This window comes from Haliotis rufescens, unplaced genomic scaffold (genome assembly GCF_023055435.1).
Source record: "Haliotis rufescens isolate VD_foot unplaced genomic scaffold, xgHalRufe1.0.p SCAF_14, whole genome shotgun sequence".
Lineage (NCBI taxonomy): Eukaryota > Metazoa > Mollusca > Gastropoda > Lepetellida > Haliotidae > Haliotis > Haliotis rufescens.
In genome coordinates this window covers 17,715,432-17,742,686 of record NW_025963824.1, presented here as the reverse complement: position 1 = coordinate 17,742,686, position 27,255 = coordinate 17,715,432, and the positions used below count along the sequence as shown (strand labels likewise).

General features: G+C 43.4%; 1 protein-coding gene across 5 annotated transcripts in view; it reads left to right on the top strand.

Moving 5' to 3' along the window:
• The first annotated feature begins 1,363 nt into the window (after window positions 1–1,363).
• LOC124152609 overlaps window positions 1,364–27,255 on the top strand; it is a 31,351-nt gene continuing 5,459 nt past the window's right edge. The window contains exons 1-4 of one of the 5 annotated variants that reach the window (XM_046525595.2): window positions 4,362–4,646; window positions 15,934–16,083; window positions 23,583–23,731; window positions 24,325–24,416. In XM_046525595.2, the coding sequence (XP_046381551.2) occupies window positions 23,596–23,731; window positions 24,325–24,416 (228 nt within the window). In that variant the 5' untranslated portion in view covers window positions 4,362–4,646; window positions 15,934–16,083; window positions 23,583–23,595. Of the gene's footprint in view, window positions 1,518–4,361; window positions 4,647–13,593; window positions 13,686–13,770; window positions 13,875–15,933; window positions 16,084–23,582; window positions 23,732–24,324; window positions 24,417–27,255 lie in introns of those variants that run through there. The other 4 variants (XM_046525594.2, XM_046525597.2, XM_048395082.1 and 1 more) reach the window with 4 other exon arrangements.

The window sequence follows — 27,255 nt, the reverse complement described above, 5'->3', positions numbered from 1 at the left end:
TAGAATAACATCAACAGGAGGTGACACAATACTGACAAAGACTGCCAAACTACGAATATACAGGTCTGACCCTTTGTTCTGACATGAAGGAAGACTTTAGGCTAGCCTTCTGAGTATATCGCATAGCTGACCCCTATACACAGACTCGTGGATCAGTCATACCTCGAGTATAACGTCAAGCTGTCCTGCATATATTGGCTCATGACTCGAGTATACCGCATAGCTGACCCCTATACACAGACTCGTGGATCAGTCATATCTCGAGTATAACGTCAAGCTGTCCTGCATATACTGACTCATGACTCGAGTATACTGCCTATCAGTCCCCGACATACAGACTCGTGGATCAGTCATATCTCGAGTATAACGTCAAGCTGTCCTGCATATACTGACTCATGACTCGAGTATACTGCCTATCAGTCCCCGACATACAGACTCGTGGATCAGTCATATCTCGAGTATAACGTACAGCAGTCGTGCATATACTGACTCATGACTCGAGTATACTGTATATCAGTCCCCGATATACAGACTCGTGGATCAGTCATATCTCGAGTATAACGTACAACAGTCCTGCATATACTGAGTCATGACTCGAGTATACTGTATATCAGTCCCCCATATACAGACTCGTGGATCAGTCATGTCTCGAGTATAACGTCAAGCTGTCCTGCATATATTGACTCATGACTCGAGTATACCGCATAGCTGACCCCTATAGACAGACTCGTGGATCAGTCATATCTCGAGTATAACGTCAAGCTGTCCTGCATATACTGACGCATGACTCGAGTATACCGCATAGCTGACGCTCATATACCGACTCGTGCCTTGACCAACACCACACACACACACACACACGCACACACACACACACACGCACGCACGCACGCACGCACGCACGCACGCACGCACGCACGCACGCACACACACACACACACACACACACACGCACACACACACACACACACACACGCACACACATAGAGACGCACGCACACACACACATATAGACGCACGCACACACACACACACACACATAGAGACGCACGCACACACATAGGGACGCAAACACACATTCTGACACACACATAGACAGACAGACACACACAGACACCCACAGAGACACAAACACACACAGAGACGAACACGAAGACATACACACACACGCACACACACGCACACACACGCATTTGCGCCCGGTCACCTGTGCAGATTTTCTGCAGATTTTTCATATGTTTTCTTTTTCTCAGATAGCTTCCAGCACGACCAGGTAGTTTGGCTAGTATTCTTATCCTATCCTAACATGACGTCAGAGGGACAAACGACAGTTTCACACCAGCCCCTGAGAAGGTCACTAAGATTAAGGGCGTTCAGTCAGCAGGCTGTAATAATGCTGCTCAGAGTAGCGGAAACCCAGTAATATGGTTGAACATTTCGAATTTGAAACTTTATTCTGCTTTGTTTCCATGGAGTTCGCGTTAAATCCAAAAGACTGGACGGACCAGCGTGGCAAGGTGAGTAGCAACATCACATCGTCACCACCTAAAGACATCCAGCGTGGAACATCTGCCTGTGTATCGCGGGAACATGCAAAAGAAGCACGTGTGTACCTGCACATGGACACAACACAGTATTGTCACTAGCAATTGCGTAGATCGATGCTCATGCTTTTTAATCACTGAATTGTCTGGTGCAGACTTGATTATTTACAGGCCGCCGTCAAATAGCCGGATTATTGCACAGTGCGGCGTTAAACAACAAACCATCAACAATCAATCTATGAACGATAGTTTACGTCTTATCCAAATCACGTGTTAATATCGTGAGGAAACGATGATTTACAGTTTCATTGGATCGTAATATATATCAGGTAATGTATGTCAAGGGCGTCTTGTCTATACCTACATGTAATATACTCTGTCACACTGTCCATATTTCTCCTCTAACCTCTGGCCCCTGGTATGGGGCTCGTCGTGACACGTGTACATGCCCCACTATAGTCTATCGACAGACACCTTAACTATTTAGACAGAGATTAACCCTGATACATCAGCTGTGGTAGATACTACCATCTGGTTAGTTTCAGAATGTACACTATCACACATAGATATATTACTATATACATACGTACATACATAATATATTTCACGCCACTTGACGTATTTGTATGTGCGATAATACCTCCATTACTGCATTACTATCTCATCAGAAGTTCATCAAGGACTACTACTACTACTTCTACTACTACTTCTACTACTACTACTTCTACTACTACTTCTACTACTACTACTACTACTACTACTACTTCTACTACTACTACTACTACTACTACTTCTACTACTACTACTACTACTTCTACTACTACTTCTACTACTACTTCTACTACTACTACTACTACTACTACTTCTACTACTACTACTACTACTTCTACTACTACTTCTACTACTACTACTACTACTTCTACTACTACTACTACTACTACTACTACTACTACTACTACTACTACTTCTACTACTACTTCTACTACTACTACTACTACTACTACTACTTCTACTACTACTTCTACTACTACTACTACTTCTACTACTACTTCTACTACTTCTACTACTACTACTACTACTACTACTACTACTTCTACTACTTCTACTACTACTACTACTTCTACTACTACTACTACTACATCTACTACTACTACTACTACTACTACTACTACTACTACTACTTCTACTACTACTACTACTACTACTACTACTACTACTTCTACTACTACTACTACTACATCTACTACTACTACTACTACTACTACTACTACTACTACTACTACTACTACTTCTACTACTACTACTACTACATCTACTACTACTACTACTACTACTACTACTACTACTACTACTACTACTTCTACTACTACTACTACTACATCTACTACTACTACTACTACTACTACTTCTACTACTACTACTACTACATCTACTACTACTACTACTACTTCTACTACTACTACTTCTACTACTACTACTACTACTACTACTACATCTACTACTACTACTACTTCTACTACTACTACTACTACTACTTCTACTACTACTACTACTACATCTACTACTACTACTACTACTACTACTACTACTACTACTACTTCTACTACTACTACTACTACTACTACTACTTCTACTACTACTACTACTACTACTTCTACTACTACTACTTCTACTACTACTACTACTACTACTACTACTTCTTCTACTACTACTACTACTACTTCTACTACTACTACTTCTACTACTACTACTACTTCTACTACTACTACTACTACTACTACTACTACTACTACTACTACTACTACTACTTCTTCTACTACTACTACTACTACTACTACTACTACTACTACTACTACTTCTTCTACTACTACTACTACTACTACTTCTACTACTACTACTACTACTACTACTACTTCTTCTACTACTACTACTTCTACTACTACTACTACTACTACTACTACTACTACTACTACTACATCTACTACTACTACTACTTCTACTACTACTACTACTACTACTACTACTACTACTACTACTACTACTACTGTCCAAGGTAGCGTATTACGCTGAATGTGCATTCCGGCAAGCCTTGTCAGTTACTCTACACACTCTAGTGACGTACGTCTGTGTGAGTTCCACTGCCTAGTGGTGAAAGAGTAATTTTGCATTGTATAAAACAGATCCAGATTAAATGAATTATTTACGAGTTCCACGGAGGAAGATTGGTGGGAGGTTGTCAGCATTGTTTCCCGGCGTCTGATTGCGACTACAGACGGGACCATTCGACATTAATTCATTCCTTCGGATATTGATTTTTTTATTTATTTAGACAGCTTTTAAAACGAATGATTTGATCATAATTATTTTGTCGTGGATGACTTTGTACATAGCGCAAAAACATATGCGAACATTGTTTGTGTGTTTATTTAATACCAAAGGACTAAACTCTTAGTCTTAGGCGTGCATGAGGTATATGGATATTTCGTGTATAGGAGTAGATGTTTCCACATCACTAGTGTCGGGCTGTGTGTTGTACTGGGCCACGGGGCATCACACCTTATGGTAGATAAACCCTTGAAGTGGGAAAGCATGTAGTCGACATCCGACACTGAGCAGAGAACACGCATTCTAATCTAACAATTCAGATTAAGACTCTCACTTGATATGCGTTCGGTCAATCACAAATAGACCATTTGACACTGGACAAATATTTGATAAAGTTATCCACAGCATTTAGCAGTTCTTCTTTGCGGCAAGCGCTGATAACTCACATCATTCATGCCCCCTAGCGACGGTAATCTAAACCGTTTGAGATAAAAGAAGGGAGACAATCGAAGAGAGAGGGCACATGTTTAATGCGTCTGATCAGCGGAGAGACAGCATTGTACGATCGAACCGGTGGCAGAGAAAACCCCGACTCGTATTTAGAAGAAAATCAATTCATTGCAGGAGAATATGTAGACTCTTTTAGAAGAAATAGACAGACGTACGCAATTTTGTTCCCATGGAAACCAACACAACTGACCATTCATCCATGGTTTGAAACCACGAGAAGACGGTGCCGGACGGTAATCTGAGTTGGAATCACATGCTGCCTTGGAGGTATGTTTAGCACGTGTTTCTTTCATAATGTAGAGCATAAGATTTTGAAACGTTGTGTGGCCTCCTCGCCTGTGTCAGTCAGACAACGATCACTGATAAAGGATCGTCCGAACTCTGGCCACAATATCATCATCGTTATCACGTTATAATCCCCGTCCTACATTGATGTGTGAGACTGATGACTGTAATGTGTGAGACTGATGATTGTGATGTGTGTGACTGATGACTGTGATGTGTGTGACTGATGACTGTGATGTGTGAGACTGATGACTGTAATGTGTGAGACTGATGATTGTGATGTGTGAGACTGATGACTGTGATGTGTGAGACTGATGACTGTGATGTGTGAGACTGATGACTGTGATGTGTGAGACTGATGACTGTGATGTGTGAGACTGATGACTGTGATGTGTGAGAGTGATGACTGTAATGTGTGAGACTGATGACTGTGATGTGTGAGACTGATGACTGTGATGTGTGTGACTGATGACTGTGATGTGTGTGACTGATGACTGTGGTGTGTGACTGATGACTGTGATGTGTGTGACTGATGACTGTGATGTGTGAGACTGATGACTGTGATGTGTGAGACTGATGACTGTGATGTGTGTGACTGATGACTGTGATGTGTGTGACTGATGACTGTGATGTGTGTGACTGATGACTGTGATGTGTGTGACTGATGACTGTGATGTGTGTGACTGATGACTGTGATGTGTGTGACTGATGACTGTGATGTGTGTGACTGATGACTGTGATGTGTGTGACTGATGACTGTGATGTGTGAGACTGATGACTGTGATGTGTGAGACTGATGACTGTGATGTGTGAGACTGATGACTGTGATGTGTGAGACTGATGACTGTGATGTGTGTGACTGATGACTGTGATGTGTGTGACTGATGACTGTGATGTGTGAGACTGATGACTGTGATGTGTGTGACTGATGACTGTGATGTGTGAGACTGATGACTGTGATGTGTGAGACTGGTGACTGTGATGTGTGTGACTGATGACTGTGATATGTGAGACTGATGACTGTGATGTGTGAGACTGATGACTGTGACGTGTGAGACTGATGACTGTGATGTGTGAGACTGGTGACTGTGATGTGTGTGACTGATGACTGTGATGTGTGGGACTGATGACTGTGATGTGTGAGACTGATGACTGTGATGTGTGAGACTGGTGACTGTGATGTGTGAGACTGGTGACTGTGATGTGTGAGACTGATGACTGTGATATGTGAGACTGATGACTGTGATGTGTGAGACTGATGACTGTGATGTGTGAGACTGGTGACTGTGACGTGTGAGACTGGTGACTGTGATGTGTGTGACTGATGACTGTGATATGTGAGACTGATGACTGTGATGTGTGAGACTGGTGACTGTGATGTGTGAGACTGATGACTGTGATGTGTGAGACTGATGACTGTGATGTGTTAGACTGATGACTGTGATGTGTGAGACTGGTGACTGTGATGTGTGAGACTGATGACTGTGATGTGTGAGAGTGATGACTGTGATGTGTGAGACTGATGACTGTGATGTGTGAGACTGATGACTGTGATGTGTGAGACTGGTGACTGTGATGTGTGAGACTGATGACTGTGATGTGTGAGACTGGTGATTGTGATGTGTGTGACTGGTGACTGTGATGTGTGAGACTGATGACTGTGATGTGTGAGACTGGTGACTGTGATGTGTGATACTGATGACTGTGATGTGTGAGACTGGTGACTGTGATGTGTGAGACTGATGACTGTGATGTGTGAGACTGATGACTGTGATGTGTTAGACTGATGACTGTGATGTGTGAGACTGGTGACTGTGATGTGTGAGACTGATGACTGTGATGTGTGAGACTGATGACTGTGATGTGTTAGACTGATGACTGTGATGTGTGAGACTGGTGACTGTGATGTGTGAGACTGATGACTGTGATGTGTGAGAGTGATGACTGTGATGTGTGAGAGTGATGACTGTGATGTGTGAGACTGATGACTGTGATGTGTGAGACTGGTGATTGTGATGTGTGTGACTGGTGACTGTGATGTGTGAGACTGATGACTGTGATGTGTGAGACTGGTGACTGTGATGTGTGATACTGATGACTGTGATGTGTGAGACTGATGACTGTGATGTGTGTGACTGATGACTGTGATGTGTGATACTGATGACTGTGATGTGTGAGACTGGTGATTGTGATGTGTGAGACTGGTGATTGTGATGTGTGAGACTGATGACTGTGATGTGTGAGACTGGTGACTGTGATGTGTGAGACTGATGACTGTGATGTGTGAGACTGATGACTGTGATGTGTGAGACTGATGACTGTGATATGTGAGACTGGTGACTGTTATGTGTGAGACTGATGACTGTGATGTGTGTGACTGGTGATTGTGATGTGTGAGACTGATGACTGTGATGTGTGAGACTGATGACTGTGATGTGTGAGACTGGTGATTGTGATGTGTGAGAGTGATGACTGTGATGTGTGAGAGTGATGACTGTGATGTGTGAGACTGATGACTGTGATGTGTGAGACTGATGACTGTGATGTGTGAGACTGATGACTGTGATGTGTGAGACTGGTGATTGTGATGTGTGAGACTGGTGATTGTGATGTGTGAGACTGGTGATTGTTATGTGTGAGACTGATGACTGTGATGTGTGAGACTGATGACTGTGATGTGTGAGACTGATGACTGTGATGTGTGAGACTGATGACTGTGATGTGTGAGACTGATGACTGTGATGTGTGAGACTGGTGATTGTGATGTGTGAGACTGGTGATTGTGATGTGTGAGACTGGTGATTGTGATGTGTGAGACTGATGACTGTGATGTGTGAGACGGATGACTGTGATGTGTGAGACTGATGACTGTGATGTGTGAGACTGATGACTGTGATGTGTGAGACTGGTGATTGTGATGTGTGAGACTGGTGATTGTTATGTGTGAGACTGATGACTGTGATGTGTGAGACGTGTGATTGTGATGTGTGAGACTGGTGATTGTGATGTGTGAGACTGGTGACTGTGATGTGTGAGACTGATGACTGTGATGTGTGAGACTGATGACTGGTGACTGTCATGTGTGAGACTTATAACTGATGATCACGTCATGATAAAAAATGATCACAAAATCACAAAATCTACAATGGACATATTTAAGATGGAGAACAACAACGATTATCACGACGATATCATGATAAGAATAACAACGCCTCCCCCGACAATAATAATAACCTCATCTGCGATAAAGAAGATGTGATGACAATAACTACCTCAAATCTGCAGGTACGTTGTACGACACATGATGTCCCTTCTTGCACTCCTGATGATTGCGCTTCAGGGGCAATGTCAAATTACTACGCTGTTCTACTTGTTTCAAGTGTCACCTCCGCATGCTACTACATTCTCGATAACTCACTGCTGTGTGCTTGTGTTGTTTACAAACAATGATATATTAGTACCGGGCGCTGACGTTTGTGGGGTTCAGTCGAGTTTACAGACTTGCGTTAACGCCTCAGGGGTGACCTTGTTCTTTACGTGTTAAAAGGCATCCATCATGCTTCACAGAGAGGAAGAAGTATTTGAAGTGCACGCATCAGTATGCTATACATTTGGATGTTACTGCTGAAGGCTGGGAACACAGAGCTGGTCATGTGGTAGAGTACATGGCTGTAGAACCTTTATGTGCTACAACAACGAGTTATTACCAACTCTCGCTAGGACCTCATGGACAGTGGCTCCGGCGTTATGGATCCATATTTAATAACGTGGTCACTGGGTGAGTCCTGGGTAATGATCCCATGGTGTATTGATCCTGCTCGGCATCTTACCCACAGTAAACATGATAAGGAATGCTTGTGAGAGGATACTGTAGTGGTGTGTTGGAACTGGACCCTCTTTTACAGCGTCAACCATTCCGCCCACATTTCCACCACGCACGAGGCGCGTTGTGTTTTCTGACCAGCCACGTGTTGCGGTCCTATGGAATCTTACGAATCGGGTATTGACAGAGGTGTTATAGATCTAATTAATTGTGTCCGTACATATTGACAACGGAGAAAACATGCAGGCACTGACATAGTAAACACAGTCATGTGTTTGTTTGTTGTTGTAGTCTGGTTCAAGACTCGATTACTTACAAGGGGTCTTACGGGTGGAATTCAACTGCCAGATGTCCACCCGTATGACCCAAACTTGTAAATAGTCGAGTCTGGACCAGGATATGATGACATGCAATGGACGAAGTCACGGTTCTATTAAGTCGACTCGTAACTTTCACATCAAATGAGCCATATCTGCTAAATGCGTTCCAAGTTATATATCCATCGATCGATCATAATTGTTGCCGGAGGACATGCGGACCAGGACGAAGACGAAGGAAGCCACACAGGACGAGGACGTACATAGCCACACAGGACGAGGACGTACATAGCCACACAGGACGAGGACGTACATAGCCACACAGGACGAGGACGTACATAGCCACACAGGACGAGGACGTACATAGCCACACAGGACGAGGACGTACATAGCCACACAAGACGAGGACGTACATAGCCACACAGGACGAGGACGTACATAGCCACACAGGACGAGGACGTACAGAGCCACACAGGACGAGGGCGTACATAGCCACACAGGACGAGGACGTACAGAGCCACACAGGGCGAGGACGTACATAGCCACACAGGACGAGGGCGTACATAGCCACACAGGACGAGTGCGTACATAGCCACACAGGACGAGGACCTACATAGCCACACAGGACGAGGACGTACATAGCCACGCAGGATGAGGACCTACATAGCCACACAGGACGAGGACCTACATAGCCACAAAGGACGAGGACGTACATAGCCACACAGGATGAGGACCTACATAGCCACACAGGACGAGGACCTACATAGCCACACAGGACGAGGACCTACATAGCCACACAGGATGAGGACCTACATAGCCACACAGGGCGAGGACCTACATAGCCACACAGGACGAGGACGTACATAGCCACACAGGATGAGGACCTACATAGCCACACAGGACGAGGACCTACATAGCCACACAGGACGAGGACGTACAGAGCCGGACAGGAAGAGGGCGTGCATAGCCACACAGGACGAGGACGTACATAGCCACACAGGACGAGGGCGTACATAGACACACAGGATGAGGACGTACATAGCCACACAGGACGAGGGCGTACATAGACACACAGGACGAGGACGTACATAGCCACACAGGACGAGGACCTACATAGACACACAGGATGAGGACGAACATAGCCACACAGGACGAGGGCGTACATAGCCACACAGGACGAGGACGTACATAGCCACACAGGACGAGGACCTACATAGCCACACAGGACGAGGACGTTCATAGCCACACAGGACGAGGACATACATAGCCACACAGGACGAGGACATACATAGCCACACAAGACGAGGACGTACATAGCCACACAGGACGAGGTCGTACATACCCACACAGGAAGACTGCGCACATACCCACACAGGACGAGGGCGTACATGGAATTGAGCTAAGCATCTACCTCCGATGTGTTTCGTCTAGCATCTATTGAAGATGTATTGTTAAAAGCGCTCTTGTTCATCACATTTGCTGATTGTCTAAGCGCTGCTGCTAAACTCGCTCTTGTTCATCACATTCACTGACTGTCTAAGCGCTGCTATTATACTCGCTCTTGTTTTTAACATACACTGATTGTCTAAGTGATGATACTGCTATACTCGCTCTTGATCATCACATTCACTGATTTTCTAAGCGCTGCTGCTATACTCGCTCTTGTTCATCACATTTAGTGATTGTCTAAGCGATGCTGCTGCTAAACCTGCTCTTGTTCGCCACACTTACTGATTGTCTAAGCGATGCTGCTGCTATACTCGCTCTTGTTCATCACATTTACTGATTGTCTACGCGATGATGCTATACTCGCTCTTGTTCATCACATTCACTGATTTTCTAAGCGATGATGCTGCTATACTCGCTCTTCATAATCACATTCACTGATTGTCTAAGCGATGATGCTATACTCGCTCTTGTTCATCACATTCACTGATTCTCTAAGCGATGATGCTATACTCGCTCTTGCTCATCACATTTACAGATTGTCTAAGCGATGATGCTATACTCGCTCTTGTTCATCGCATTCACTGATTGTCTGAGCGATGATGCTATACTCGCTCTTGTGCATCACATTCACTTATTGTCTAAGGGTTGTTGCTATACTCGCTCTTGTTCATCACATTTACTGATTGTCTAAGCGATGATCTTGCTATACTCGCTCTTGTTTATCACATTCACTGATTGTCTAAGCGATGATGCTATACTCGCTCTTGTTCATCACATTCACAGATTGTCTAAGCGCTGCTTTTATACTCGCTCTTGTTCATCACATTCACTGATTGTCTGAGCCATGATGCTATACTCGCTCTTGTTCAACACATTTACTGATTGTCTAAGCAATGATGCTGCTATACTCGCTCTTGTTCATCACATTCACTGATTTTCTAAGCGCTGCTCCTATACTCGCTCTTGTTCTTCACATTCACTGATTTTCTAAGCGCTGCTGCTATACTCGCTCTTGTTCATCCAATTGAGTGATTGTCTAAGCGATGATGCTGCTAAACTCGCTCTTGTTCGCAACACTTACTGATTGTCTAAGCGATGATGCTAACTTCGTTCTTGTTCATCACATTCACTGATTGTCTAAGCGATGACGCTATTATACTCGCTCTTGTTCATCACATTTGCTGATTGTCTAAGCGCTGCTGCTAAACTCGCTCTTGTTCATCACATTCACTGACTGTCTAAGCGCTGCTATTATACTCGCTCTTGTTTATAACATACACTGATTGTCTAAGTGATGCTGCTTCTATACTCGTTCTTGATCATCACATTCACTGATTTTCTAAGCGCTGCTGCTATACTCGCTCTTGTTCATCACATTTAGTGATTGTCTAAGCGATGCTGCTGCTAAACCTGCTCTTGTTCATCACATTTACTGATTGTCTAAGCGATGATGATGCTACACTCGCTCTTGTTCATCACATTTACTGATTGTCTAAGCGCTGGTGCTGCTATACTCGCTCTTGTTCATCACATTCACTGATTGTCTGGGCGAAGATGATGCTATACTTGCTCTTGTTCATGACATTTAGTGATTGTCTAAGCGCTGCTGCTATACTCGCTCTTGTTCATCACATTTACTGACTGTCTAAGCGATGATGATGCTACACTCGCTCTTGTTCATCACATTTACTGATTGTCTACGCGATGATACTGCTATACTCGCTCTTGTTCATCAAATTTACTGGTCGTCTAAGCGATGATGCTATACTCGCTCTTGTTCGTCATATTTACTGATTGTCTAAGCGCTGATGCTGCTATACTCGTTCTTGTTCATCACATTCACTGATTGTCTGGGCGATGATGGTGCTATACTTGCTCTTGTTCATCACATTTACTGATTGTCTAAGCGCTGGTGCTGCTATACGCGCTCTTGATCATCACATTCACTGATTGTCTGGGCGATGATGATGCTATACTTGCTCTTGTTCATCACATTTACTGATTGTCTAAGCGATGATACTGCTGTTCTCGCTCTTGTTCGTCACATTTACTGGTCGTCTAAGCGATGATGCTATACTCGCTCTTGTTCGTCACATTTACTGATTGTCTAAGCGTTGATGCTGCTATACTCGCTCTTGTTCATTACATTCACTTATTGTCAAAGCGCTACTGCTATACTCGCTCTTGTTCGTCACTTTTACTGACTGTCTAAGCGCTGCTGCTAAACTCGCTCTTGTTCATCACATTCACTGATCGTCAAAGCGATGATGCTATACTCGCTCTTGTTCATCACATTCACGTATTGTCTAAGAGCTGCTATACTCGCTCTTGTTCATCACATTCACTGATTGTCTAAGAGCTGTTATACTCGCTCGTGTTCATCACATTTACTGATTGTCTAAGCGCTGCTGCTAATCTCGCTCTTATTCATCACATTCACTGATCGTCTAAGCGATGCGGCTAAACTTGCTCTTGTTCATCACATTCACTGATCGTCTAAGCGATGCTCTCTGTGTAAATAGTGCAGCATTACTCTGATACCTTGTTTTGCCGGCCAATATGTATTGCATGAAGGACAGTGGTCTCCTGGGACATAGAATGATATATCGAGTCATCAATCGATAGATATTCGTGGCGCAGAGTCCTGTGTCGCTAAGTAAATCTGTTCATGAGATACAAAGCCAAGTTCAAATCGATTTGCGTTCGACTTTTCTGCAGACGAGTGAATATGTATATCATGAAACATGACGTCATGTGTTTATTTGCACGGATGTGTTCGATATATTTCAGCATCAACTTCCTCATTCATTTCTTCAAAATTAGCATATTTCATAGATGTAAATCTTTCCAGTATACCTGGTCAACCTAATGATAAAGCGTTCCCTCTAATCACCGAAAACCAGAAGGTAATTCCAGATCGAGGTACGATATGTTGACACACGCTTGGTACACCGATCGTGATATTGCGATAATATCTTTCAGAAGAGCACAAAACATATCATTAGTAGTATTGACATAGCGGAGAGATGTGAAGAAGACGGGACAACTCTGGACGGAGGGCGCCGTACTATCACGGACATGGAAAGACTGTGAAAGAGTCACTAACATCTTTATTTCAAGACTGAGAATGAAACAATTAAAAAACAAAATACATACAGAAAACAACGACACAAATACGACCCATCTAGAGTAGCCACGGCTGCACCTTGCACAAGCAATCAACACATGAAGCAAACAACTTGGCAGGGCTGACACGGTGTTGTCACACACAGCGCCAGAAACAACAGCAACAACCTCAACAACAAGACAAGCGGTAGAAGACGTTATGCGGACTCCGTCACAGGCTGACCGCTGAATACGCGTGTGGAGGTGGAGCTACGTGGCATTTCTACCTAGAGCCTATCTGTGTAGATACCAGCCGCTGCAGGTCCTGTGAGTAGCGTGTTCTCAAATCAGGGTGATTGTTTTGTTTGTCACCATGGTAATGTGATTGTCTCCATCATATTTTGTATGTCTGGTACACGGCGCCAGCCGCCGGACACAGGAAGAAAGTCTAACGTGTAAGAATGTAGGTCCAGACGTAGGGCCTGCTGCTGATGCTAAAATGTCGAAGCAGACTGAGTGAGTATAGTCCATATTACGGACTGAATAGAACCCGAGTCTTCGGCGAACGCTTTTACCACTGGGCTACCCTGCCGCCCCCGTTTAAGAAGGGCATCCTGGTGATGATACCATGTCGACGTAGGGGTAACACAATGGATGTTATGCGATGGCAATGTTCCCCTGTCTCCTCACTCACTTACTTTCTGATTCTCGGTGCAAACGCCTCTGTCGTCCATGGTGTGATACTGGTGACCTTCTCAGATTGGATAATGATGCCGACGCCATAATTGTCGTGCCCATTACAGGGCTGACCTTTGTGTAACCTCTACTCAGCGAAACTTCAACTACAAGGTCAAGTGTACTGGTACTGGCGCGAAATGTGGGTATCAGGAGGTACTGGCGCGGAATGTGGGTATCCGGAGATACTGGCAGGGAATTTGGGTATCAGGAGGTACAGGCGCGGAATGTGGGTATCAGTAGATACTGGCGCGGAATGTGGGTATCAGGAGGCACTGGCGCGGAATGTGGGTATCCGGAGATACTGGCGCGGAATGTGGGTATCAGGAGGTACTGGCGCGGAATGTGGGTAGCCAGAGATACTGGCAGGGAATGTGGGTATCAGAAGGTGCAGGCGCGGAATGTGGGTATCAGGAGGTACAGGCGCGAAATGTGGGTATCAGTAGATACTGGCGCGGAATGTGGGTATCAGGAGGCACTGGCGCGGAATGTGGGTATCCGGAGATACTGGCGCGGAATGTGGGTATCAGGAGGCACTGGCGCGGAATGTGGGTATCAGGAGGCACTGGCGCGGAATGTGGGTATCAGGAGGCACTGGCGCGGAATGTGGGTATCAGGAGGCACTGGCGCGGAATGTGGGTATCATGAGATACTGGCGCGGAATGTGGGTATCCGAAGATACTGGCGCGGAATGTGGGTATCATGAGATACTGGCGCGGAATGTGGGTATCATGAGATACTGGCGCGGAATGTGGGTAGCCAGAGATACTGGCAGGGAATGTGGGTATCAGGAGATACTGGCAGGGAATGTGGGTATCAGAAGGTGCAGGCGCGGAATGTGGGTATCAGGAGGTACAGGCGCGAAATGTGGGTATCAGTAGATACTGGCGCGGAATGTGGGTATCAGGAGGCACTGGCGCGGAATGTGGGTATCAGGAGGCACTGGCGCGGAATGTGGGTATCATGAGATACTGGCGCGGAATGTGGGTATCCGGAGATACTGGCGCGGAATGTGGGTATCAGGAGGCACTGGCGCGGAATGTGGGTATCAGGAGGCACTGGCGCGGAATGTGGGTATCATGAGATACTGGCGCGGAATGTGGGTATCCGGAGATACTGTCGCGGAATGTGGGTATCAGGAGGTACTGTCGCGGAATGTGGGTATCAGGAGGTACTGTCGCGGAATGTGGGTATCAGGAGGTACTGTCGCGGAATGTGGGTATCAGGAGGTACTGTCGCGGAATGTGGGTATCATGAGGTACTGGCGCGGAATGTGGGTATCAGGAGGTACTGCCGCAGAATGTTTGTATGAGGAGGTACTGGCGACTGTTGTTAGGGGAGGTCATACAGCTGATGTAGGTGTCCGTCAAACATCCACGATAAGGGATGAAATTGCCATCGAATGAATCGAATGTGACAGATGGCACCGGAGTGTTCAGAATGGATGTTAGTCAATCATGGAACTATACTGACATGATCCGGTTACTTAGAAAAGGGAAACCGGTTCCGCCATGTATTGTTTTACTATTAATACATACACATACTGTTGGCTTGTCACAAGAAGAAACCTAGTTTGTCATGTGCGCACGTACAAGCCATGATGGTCAGATCAGTCATGTAGGTGTGTGTCTTATCCGTTCTGATGTGTACGTAATTTATCAATTGTGTAAACATGTATATTGCATCTTTAAAAGTAAACAAAGCGTTACAGTGTTCCACACAGTGTAGGGCACACTACTATCAGCCTATGTACAGGCTGAAAATAAATAATTAGCGTCCTTTCTACTGGAAGCAGTTGCTTAGCAACGATGCTAGATTCAGCTATTGCTCTTTAATGCAGGTAGTTGACTGACCGTGCTACGCTTGTGCTGTCATGGATCTGCTTTGTTTAGAGAAGGGAGTCGCTTGTTGCTGGCAGACGTTGCTCATCTTTACAAAGGTGTAACAAATTGTTTAACCCGTCAGGATTCATTGCTGGAGGACACAACAGGTAACACAAAACAAGTGTACTTTGTTTCACTACATGCCGCTCTATAGTTTACAGTTAATGATGACGCACGTTTTACCTTTTCAAAGTGCTTATTATTCTATACAGCGTATGTAGAGTTGTCAAACCTGAATCTGTTTGGTTATCTAATGACTAGTCAAAACTTCTCGAATCTAGCCTAAACCTGTTTCATAGCGTCACTGACATGCTATGCCATTAGAAATATATCGGGACCCTATTGTGCTGTACATGTCGGGAAGATACGGCCCGTACTGACATAACTGTTTTATACATGATGGCGATGTGTCTGTCCGTCCCTACATATCTGTTTTATACATGATGGCGATGTGTCGGCCCGTCCTGACATAACTGTTTTATACATGATGGCGATGTGTCTGTCTGTCCTGACATAACTGTTTTATACATGATGGCGATGTGTCTGTCCGTCCCTACATATCTGTTTTATACATGATGGCGATGTGTCTGCCCGTCCTGACATATCTGTTTTATACATGATGGCGATGTGTCTGTCCGTCCCTACATATCTGTTTTATACATGATGGCGATGTGTCTGTCCGTCCTGACATATCTGTTTTATACATGATGGCGATGTGTCTGCCCGTCCTGACATAACTGTTTTATACATGATGGCGATGTGTCTGTCCGTCCTGACATAACTGTTTTATACATGATGGCGATGTGTCTGTCCGTCCTGACATATCTGTTTTATACATGATGGCGATGTGTCTGCCCGTCCTGACATATCTGTTTTATACATGATGGCGATGTGTCTGTCCGTCCTGACATATCTGTTTTATACATGATGGCGATGTGTCTGCCCGTCCTGACATATCTGTTTTATACATGATGGCGATGTGTCTGCCCGTCCTGACATAACTGTTTTATACATGATGGCGATGTGTCTGCCCGTCCCTACATATCTGTTTTATACATGATGGCGATGTGTCTGCCCGTCCTGACATAACTGTTTTATACATGATGGCGATGTGTCTGTCCGTCCTGACATATCTGTTTTATACATGATGGCGATGTGTCTGTCCGTCCCTACATATCTGTTTTATACATGATGGCGATGTGTCTGTCCGTCCCTACATATCTGTTTTATACATGATGGCGATGTGTCTGTCCGTCCCTACATATCTGTTTTATACATGATGGCGATGTGTCGGTCCGTCCTGACATAACTGTTTTATACCTGATGGCGATGTGTCTGCCCGTCCCTACATAACTGTTTTATACATGATGGCGATGTGTCGGTCCGTCCTGACATATCTGTTTTATAGATGATGGCGATGTGTCTGCCCGTCCTGACATATCTGTTTTATACATGATGGCGATGTGTCTGTCCGTCCCTACATATCTGTTTTATACATGATGGCGATGTGTCTGCCCGTCCCTACATATCTGTTTTATACATGATGGCGATGTGTCTGTCCGTCCCTACATATCTGTTTTATACATGATGGCGATGTGTCTGCCCGTCCCTACATATCTGTTTTATACATGATGGCGATGTGTCTGTCCGTCCCTACATATCTGTTTTATACATGATGGCGATGTGTCGGTCCGTCCTGACATAACTGTTTTATACATGATGGCGATGTGTCGGCCCGTCCTGACATAACTGTTTTATACATGATGGCGATGTGTCTGTCCGTCCCTACATATCTGTTTTATACATGATGGCGATGTGTCTGTCCGTCCCTACATATCTGTTTTATACATGATGGCGATGTGTCTGTCCGTCCTGACATATCTGTTTTATACCTGATGGCGATGTGTCTGCCCGTCCCTACATAACTGTTTTATACATGATGGCGATGTGTCGGCCCGTCCTGACATAACTGTTTTATACATGATGGCGATGTGTCTGTCCGTCCCTACATATCTGTTTTATACATGATGGCGATGTGTCGGTCCGTCCTGACATAACTGTTTTATACATGATGGCGATGTGTCGGCCCGTCCTGACATAACTGTTTTATACATGATGGCGATGTGTCTGTCCGTCCCTACATATCTGTTTTATACATGATGGCGATGTGTCGGTCCGTCCTGACATAACTGTTTTATACATGATGGCGATGTGTCGGCCCGTCCTGACATAACTGTTTTATACATGATGGCGATGTGTCTGTCCGTCCCTACATATCTGTTTTATACATGATGGCGATGTGTCGGTCCGTCCTGACATAACTGTTTTATACATGATGGCGATGTGTCGGTCCGTATGCCGGCAAAACGTTGCGGGTCGTCGTACCAGTGGTCATTCTGTCTCCTGGCTCAACTGTAATGGATTATGATTAGAGTCAATAGTTAGCGTCCGATCCATACACACTCTTGTACATTTACTACCCCGCTAATTAACACCCGATCCCGCTGTACACAGTGATTGCGTGAATCAATTATATATGATAAATATTATCACTCACAGTACTTACTCTGGCACATTTCTGATCAATGGCAAGTGATTCACTACATGAACATGCTTAGGTCATCGTTGTGTTTAGGAACTATAACTGAAAGTGTGTTAAATGACTTAAATTACTCAAGTAATGGTAGTATTTTGGTTTTTATAAGCAAAATATGTTATCCACGATCTCGACGCAGCACACAGCACGATGTCAGTGAGTGTGAGTGAGTGGAGCAGTATGTCGCTCATAACACGGCGCGGCAGATCAATGTCGGGAACAAAGCTTACAATGATGCAAGTTTATGCGGAGTCCACTGACAAAGAAACAAAATTAAGACGAATCTAGTATTCTAGTGGACACCTCGACCAGCCGGCCCCAGACATTGAGATGAATATTGTATTCGACACCTCGAACATGGGATCCCATACATTGAGATGCGACAAGATCAAATATGAAAGATATATAATAATGGTCAATCACCAATGCACGGTTAAAATTTTAAAGGTACAGGAAGTAGAGTTCCTTGTGCCAGAAGGGAAATAATGTCTTGAAAAGATTCCAACTTTCCGACAACCAGTATATTCTACGAAAACAGTAATAACTGTTGTTTTGCAAAACAATCTGTGCAAACATTTAAACTAAATATTCAAACACGCTGTATGCACAGTTGTCTTGTCGAGTCATAACTTGAATAGATTGTTATCACTGGAGGAGGCAGCCTGTATAGATAATACATGATTACTCTATCGCTCATGCTGAAACTACATTCACCGGGGAGGAAGATGAATCAAAAGTATTCTTCTTCAATTCCAAAGGGAACCCTTATAAACAAAAGCATGTGTATTCCTTTCACTGCATGAAAAAGTGCATTTCACGCGTGCCCTCATGTATGGAATAAGATATGGAATGGATGACTTGTCTGCCCCTAGGAGACCTCACCTGTGGGTATGGCATTGGCAGTGCAACTATGTCTTTATATGCCAAGTGTTAGGGACGTGTGCTTATAAAAAAACATGCATTCTTAACGGTACTAAAACGTAATGGAATGAATTTACTTTTTGTGATCGGTATTATACAGGTTTGAAATTAATGGAAATATAAAAGGCCATGCCCAGCTGTTTCTATTAAGTTTGAAAGCGACGCAAATGACAGTATTATTTACATACATTCCTGGCATCGTATCCCAATTGCGTGGATCGATGCTCATGATGTCAGTCACTGGATTGTCTGCTCCAGACTTGATTATTTACAGACCGCCGTCATATAGCTTGAATGTTGCTGAGTGCGGCGTTAAACAACAAACAAAGAAACATACATTCCAAACGTGATGACATTGTTTTGGGGATGTTTGTCTGCCATACAACACATTCCATACATCTGAGTATTGTACACACATACTTTAGTATTATAGATCGTGTTTATGTACAATGTATCCCAGTGCCGAGTTAATCGTCCACTACGCAAGTGGTGCGCCATGACGTGGAGGGGGCGTAATAGTGGTGATTGTTGGGGTAAGACTTCTGATGAGCAGCGACTTGGATTCCTGTGTTGTGAATCTGAACCATGTACCTATTACTGACACAGATGGACAGGATCTAAACTAAGCAGAGGAATGTTTATTTGGATCGATGTTTTCTGATGACTTGCAACGAAAGTTTAGTTTTTCATGTCTTACAGAATACATTGCAGGGATCGTGTCACGTGCGTTTATACTAATTAATGACTTAATCCACAGAGAATCACTGTACAATTGTACCTGAACGACGACAAAAGTTCTACATGTTGGAGGAAGTGATCACATAAATGACACAAGAAGAGATATTACCATCGGTTCAGCCCTAGTCACTTTGTCCAAGCTTGTGACAGACCTTGGTGTGTGGATTGAATCAGACATCTCCATGGAGGCCCAAGTAGACAGAACATGTTGTGATCATATCCGTACCCTTCGAAACATCAGAAAATATATCCCAGCTGAAAGTGCTGATCTTCAAGTCAGATGTGCAGTGTTATGGAAGCTACATTGTTGTAACGGACTGATTGCTGACCTGAAGAAAACACAACTCTACAAGTTCAAAAAAGTTCAGAATACAGCCGCACGGATTACTGCTTTTAAATATTCCGGATATGTCACGGAACTCCCGGGTATGTCACGGAACTCCCGGGTATGTCACGGAGCTCCCGGATATGTCACGGAACTCCCGGATATGTCACGGAACTCCCGGATATGTCACGGAACTCCCGGGTATGTCACGGAGCTCCCGGATATGTCACGGAACTCCCGGATATGTCACGGAACTCCGGGATATGTCACGGAACTCCCGGGTATGTCACGGAACTCCCGGGAATGTCACGGAACTCCGGGATATGTCACGGAACTCCCGGGTATGTCACGGAACTCCCGGGTATGTCACGGAACTCCCGGATATGTCACGGAGCTCCCGGGTATGTCACGGAACTCCGGGATATGTCACGGAACTCCCGGGTATGTCACGGAACTCCCGGGTATGTCACGGAACTCTCGGGTATGTCACGGAACTCCCGGGTATGTCACGGAACTCCGGGATATGTCACGGAACTCCCGGGTATGTCACGGAACTCCCGGGTATGTCACGGAACTCCCGGATATGTCACGGAACTCCCGGGTATGTCACGGAGCTCCCGGGTATGTCACGGAACTCGTCACAGCATACATCCCTGCAAGATCATTCCGTTCTCAAAATCAACTCTCACTGCAAGGCCCAAAGTTCAAACTGTCTTCCTGTGGAAACAGATCATTCTCCAATGCTGCACCACTTCTTTGGAATGACTTACATCTTCACATCACACTCTGGGATTCTGTGCCAACCTTCAAGTCACAACTAAAAAACGTCTCTATAGTCCGTACAATGAACTGTCATGTCTCTCTTCCACAGCGTACTGAGCATGCGTCAGTGTGTGGACAATTGCGCTCTACAAGTGGCATTAGTTTCGTGTTATTATGATTATTATTAATTGTCATGCAAGACCTGCAGATTAATCGTTTGTTCTACTGTTCACTCCGAGGCACTGATATAACCACCACTTACTTACCACGGGTACCCAGGGGTACAGCATTGTTGCACTATCACATAGTCAAGTTCACATAGTCAAATCTAAAAGCTGGTCCAAAATGTTTAAAAGTCTGTAATTCATTCATTATTGTATTTTTCATTTTGAGAAAAATATCAGTAAGTATCATGAGATACTTACACCAACAGTTTTTTAATAAAATACTTTTCTGCAGGCATCACCTATATTGGTATAACAAATCGTAATTTTGAGTGTTATTTATCAATACTGAAAGAATGCCATTGGCGTAATCGTCTTAATTGTAATATGCCATCTGAGGTGAGTTGATGGCAATCTTTCCTACATAATAAAATAATATGCACTTTATGTCGTTTGAAAGACTTCGGTGACGAAAATCAAGATTTGTTTGTGTGTCCTATATTTGATAAAACAGTGATAGAAAACCGGAGTTCTGATCTGTCAGAGCACGTCACTTCCAATGGATGTATTTGTCCTACATAATGGCTGCATTAACGTGAACGCAGCGGCAAATACACATTAAACAAACCATATGGATGTGGTTAGTATACATTTTCATTCGCGTTTTGTTTGCAGTAAATTACAATGTCTGTCAAATGCTTCTCATGTAACAGTTCTCATGACTTAATAAACAACAATGGGATAATACTGTTTCCATATTCAGGGTAAGCATTTGTTCAGTTTATTATGTACAGCAGGGGTAGTCAAGTCTTCACCTGTTACAAGTAGTCCTTTGTCTGTTGGCACACCTGGGAGATGTACAGCTTCAGGTATTTACAAAAGAAAGAATCTATGTCTTTTCAAATGAACAAAATAAACTGACGATAAAAAACGTTGATCGCCTTCATACAATTACATAACATTTGTTGATGTGTATTCAAGTCGTCTATCACCCAGCATCATAAGCGGGCAAACAGTCTCTTTAATAAGTTCTAATTATGTCAGCAGACATCATGCAGTAATAACAAAGGCACCTCTTCCCCGACCCGCCTTGTGCATGTGGAGATCCGTTTGAAGGTGCTCAACATGTTACACTGAAGTACATTATGTCAAATTGGCACAAGTGATGCTTACTTGAATCGTTTAATTAATCCCTTTCTTTACGCTATAAATGCCAAATTAAACATCTCTTATGTTAGTTCGCTTGTGTACATTTACTAAGAACACGAAGCGATTGGTGACAATAAGACAATAATAGATATTGTTACCCTGGCGAAATAATTTTTGATATAGCAACGCATTCATATGGTTTTCGATATAAAAAGAATAACAACTTCTATCCTGACAATAACATAACAAAACGTATTCTTGATATACCAGGTTCTTTTATTACATACTCCGAATTCCCCTGACGTCGAGGCCCTGAGGCTATACACACTAGGGACTACAGCGATAACAACACTGACCGTGGCTTGTCGCACCAGGACATAGTACTTATCCCAGTAAGCGAATGGGCCTTGTCATTAGTCACTGTATGTAGTGATGAATAAGGTTATGTAATGATTGGATAGAGACAAGACAATCATTTATATAATACTTACGACTTATTGAGTACCTAAATATATCATTGTAACATGCAGTTTGTACAGAATAATTGTTCACATATAATTCTTAAATGCTTTATACAGGAAGATGTGGTGGTAGAAACATGTGTGCACAAGTTGCCCTACAGGTAACAAGGGTTTCAGTTCCGTTCTTTACAGAGACAGATGGTGCCACTCAACAATCAAGGATCTATCTATTGTGACCTGATTACCTGAAGTTGGTACAATATAGTTACTTGGTCATCCTATTTCATAGGACAAACATATCTAAACAATATGGTAACAGCTAGGTCTGCAAGCCCACAACAAAGATGTCCCAGCACATGTATCTATTTGACTTGAAGATGACATCATTACCTGACCTCCATGTGTTGATGTTTGTCTAATGTAGGACAGATGCTGTGGTGATGTTTGTCAGAAGGCATGCACTCATATGCCGACGGTGGCTGTGTTTCAGAGGCTCTGGCAGCATGAGGAAACCTGTGGGTAGATGCCGGCGGGGTGTGGCGAGAGCGTGGCGCTACCTGGCCCGGAGGTCCAGCATCAACTTGATGTTGTGTGGATGCTGTACGGTGTCACTCATCATCATGGCGGTCAACCTACACGGTAACTAGAAGTCGTATTGCGTCATAAGTCATTTTGTTTTGAATAAAGAGGTGGTCAAAGAGGTGCTTATGATATAGTGTGAGTACGGCTTTACCAAATACACACATATATATATATATATATATAAACACAAAGGGATAGGGTTTGAATGGTTATGGTGTGATCAGTCTTGTCATAAATGGGGACTTCTCATCACAAAGCAGTCTTAGCACTGACTAGGACGCTCAGACACTTTCAGCCGTCACACAATGCACTGTGGGAGCTTCCGGTCAGTACTGAAGTGCTCTGAATGCCTTATCGACTCCAGGGTTGGCCGGATAGCTCTGTAAAATCATGTACCTATTCATTGTAGTCAGTGGGCAAGTGGAACCAGAGTTACCTTGCACGCCATGACCCAATGACTGAAAAGGCAGTACACACCCATAACTCAGTTAACATGTATTTCTCTGGCTGTTTCATGTTATATGGCTTGTGTTGAGGAACGTGTGGCCAGGTACAGGGGTCTCCATACACCGCATGACGTGTAGATGAATCTGGAGCTTCAGTGTCTAATACTTGAGTAGTACCATACAAGAATGGGTTCCTCTTTACAGGGTCACAAGATACATCAGCTGATCACGGGGTCAGAGGGCGATTCCCTGACGTCATGGGGATGTTCCGACAGATGGAAATACACCATCATCCAGTAAGTAACACTACACAAGAACGTAGGTTGCAAAATTATGTTTCTGGAAGATAGATGTTTCATAAACGTTACCTCTTACTCGTAGGTGTAACGTGAACCGCCCATGCTTAAAGACCACATGATACAACTGTACTACAGATAGTGATAATCACACATGACACTAAGATCATTTTATACTATGGCCACGTGTGTTGTTTATATCTATACAGAAAGATCGTTGGATTCATTAATCAACAATACATATGGTTTAGTAGAGATTCATTTGAACCATTGGATAATCTGGTATTTTGGGTATGGGATGGGTGTGGATGTGGACTGGTCTTGGAATATCTTGAAACTTTATTCAGGTGATAGTGGAAAATGTTAAGTTGGCCTCAGGTTTTTAAAGAAAGTAATTGTTCTGCTCCTCCTTTTGAGAAAATGAATCACGTGTTATGAAGCAGTGGGTCATCATTAACGTGGGTCATCATTAACGTGGGTCATCATTAACGTGGGTCATCATTTACATGGGTGCACTGACATGACAGCAAGATTAGGAGATAAACAATATGTGTTTTCAATGTAGAGCTGAATCACCTGTATATTTAACCCCGCTAAATTGAATTTGGAACCGAAACCACAGCGTGAGATTTCAAAAGTTGAATTTAGCGCTTTTAAATCCATAGGTAACCTAGCTCTACATTGAAAACACAGTATGTCTATCTCCATTCTACCATGACTAAATAAAACGCAAACTCTTTGGTGTTAGCAAATATACTGAGTGAAGCAGAATGGTTTTGCTTCAAGTCTTTCGAGTGGGTTAATTGTCGACCAGAATTTACGGAATCACCGACAAAAGCCTCCAAACAAAATATTACGCTCTAAATGCTCAAGCAGGTTCTTTACACCGCAATTCCTCACTCGAACTTATGCTAGGCACTGAAAGCATGCAGCACGGCAACGTCGTAAGCCAACAAGAGCTGGGCGCCCAAAATGAAAAAAAGAGCAAGCCTTGCAAAGGTTTCGTTCTACATGTACACCGCGCGTCAATATTGTGACGTCATATCGTTCATTGTGACACAAAATATATGACTTCACAGTCGTACATATTTAAGAATTGACCTTCACTCTGTGTGACTTCACAGTCGCATATATTTAAGACTTGACCTTCACTCTGTGTGACTTCACAGTGGTATATATTTAAGACTTGATCTTCACTCTGTGTGACTTCACAGTGGTATATATTTAAGAATTGACATTCACTCTTTGTGACTTCACAGTCGTATATATTTAAGAATTGACCTTCACTCTGTGTGAGTTCATTGGAGTATGAACCTTCTTAGAGTGAGGGCCAAACTGTATGAACGTCGGAGCTTGAAATGGCCAAATATGTACAACAATGTTAACTTCCATATGACATCACTACCGGTGACCGACGTTTACGAAATGGCGTGTTAACTGACAACAGTACGCGGCATTTTACGAGGGTGCATTCGTTGATTCAGGGATCGTATATACATATGTGTGTATAAGTAATATTCTCACAATCTGTGTACTGTCATTTGTTTCATGTGTACTGTCATTTGTTTCGGGACATGCAGATATCTACCGTCGTCGTTGAGCGTGATTTTGCGAATCATGGCGTCAGGACGGAAACTTTCAAGATTTCTGTTGAATTTATCTGATCATCGTAATGTAAATATTTTTAATTCGATAATTCGTGCTACGATACTCTTCCCATGAATATTCTCAAACACGTGAGCTAATATATGCAACAATTAGACCAGTGGATCCCTCAAAACTGGAGAGAATGCTATACAGTGTAAAATCTGAATTTTGCTATGTTTACATTTCAAACAAGTACAGTTTTCCGAGCACAGCGTTCGTTTCCACACCTAATTAATTTCGCTTGATTTCGTGTAGATAATTTGTATTTGTGACTCAGACCATTTATCATTGGATTCTAAACTGTATGAGGAGTTCAGGGATGTATGTATGGCTGCTGAGTTTGAAAAATATGCGATGTCATAGGCGTCTAATAACCGGCATACGTGAAATGTGATTTTGAAAAACTATACCGAATATGGCGGAAAGTACACTTCGACGTTCGTGTTTGCGTATTTTACAATACATGCTCAATGATTCTTGGCTTATCGACGACGTTTCAGAATTATCATTAGTGATTAAATTTTGTTGAAAAACAGATAGAAATCTAACCGTAATCACTAATATGCTATTTTTAAAATTAGATTCTTCGGGTAAATATCGCATATTTAGATTTCTAAACAGATTTCTTAACGCCGTGAATGATTTAGTAATGTATCCGAAATGGCGAGATTTCCGATGTACCTAATTTTCAGAGCTCAGTTTCAGTAGTTTTGCTTTGCATAAAATGACAGTTGATATCACAGAAAAAGGGAATTTCCCACATAATTCAAAACCGTGTATTGTATTAGTATGCATGATGCATCTTGAATTTTATTCGACTTCGAAGAAAGGGTTGTTGAGGAGGGACATACTAGTATATGTCGCTGTGGTATCCAGGGGGTAAAGTTCTAAAACCATAACGTTCAACACAGACGTTGGTGAACATTCGACAGAAGCACGTGGAACTTATGAATGACTTACGATAAGGATAGTAGTCAACAATCAGAGGGGGGTTGTTGTGATACCTCTGATTGACCAATCAAAATATACCAATAATACTAACCTGACTTCATCACCTATTTCGTGATGTTAAGTCGCTCCGAATGATGTCATCAAGACGTCATGAAAACAGACAAACGTTTCTGGTGTAACACTGAACTATACCTGTAGCTCTTTCTTCTGGGCAACAACCGAAAATGTGCGATACAAATAT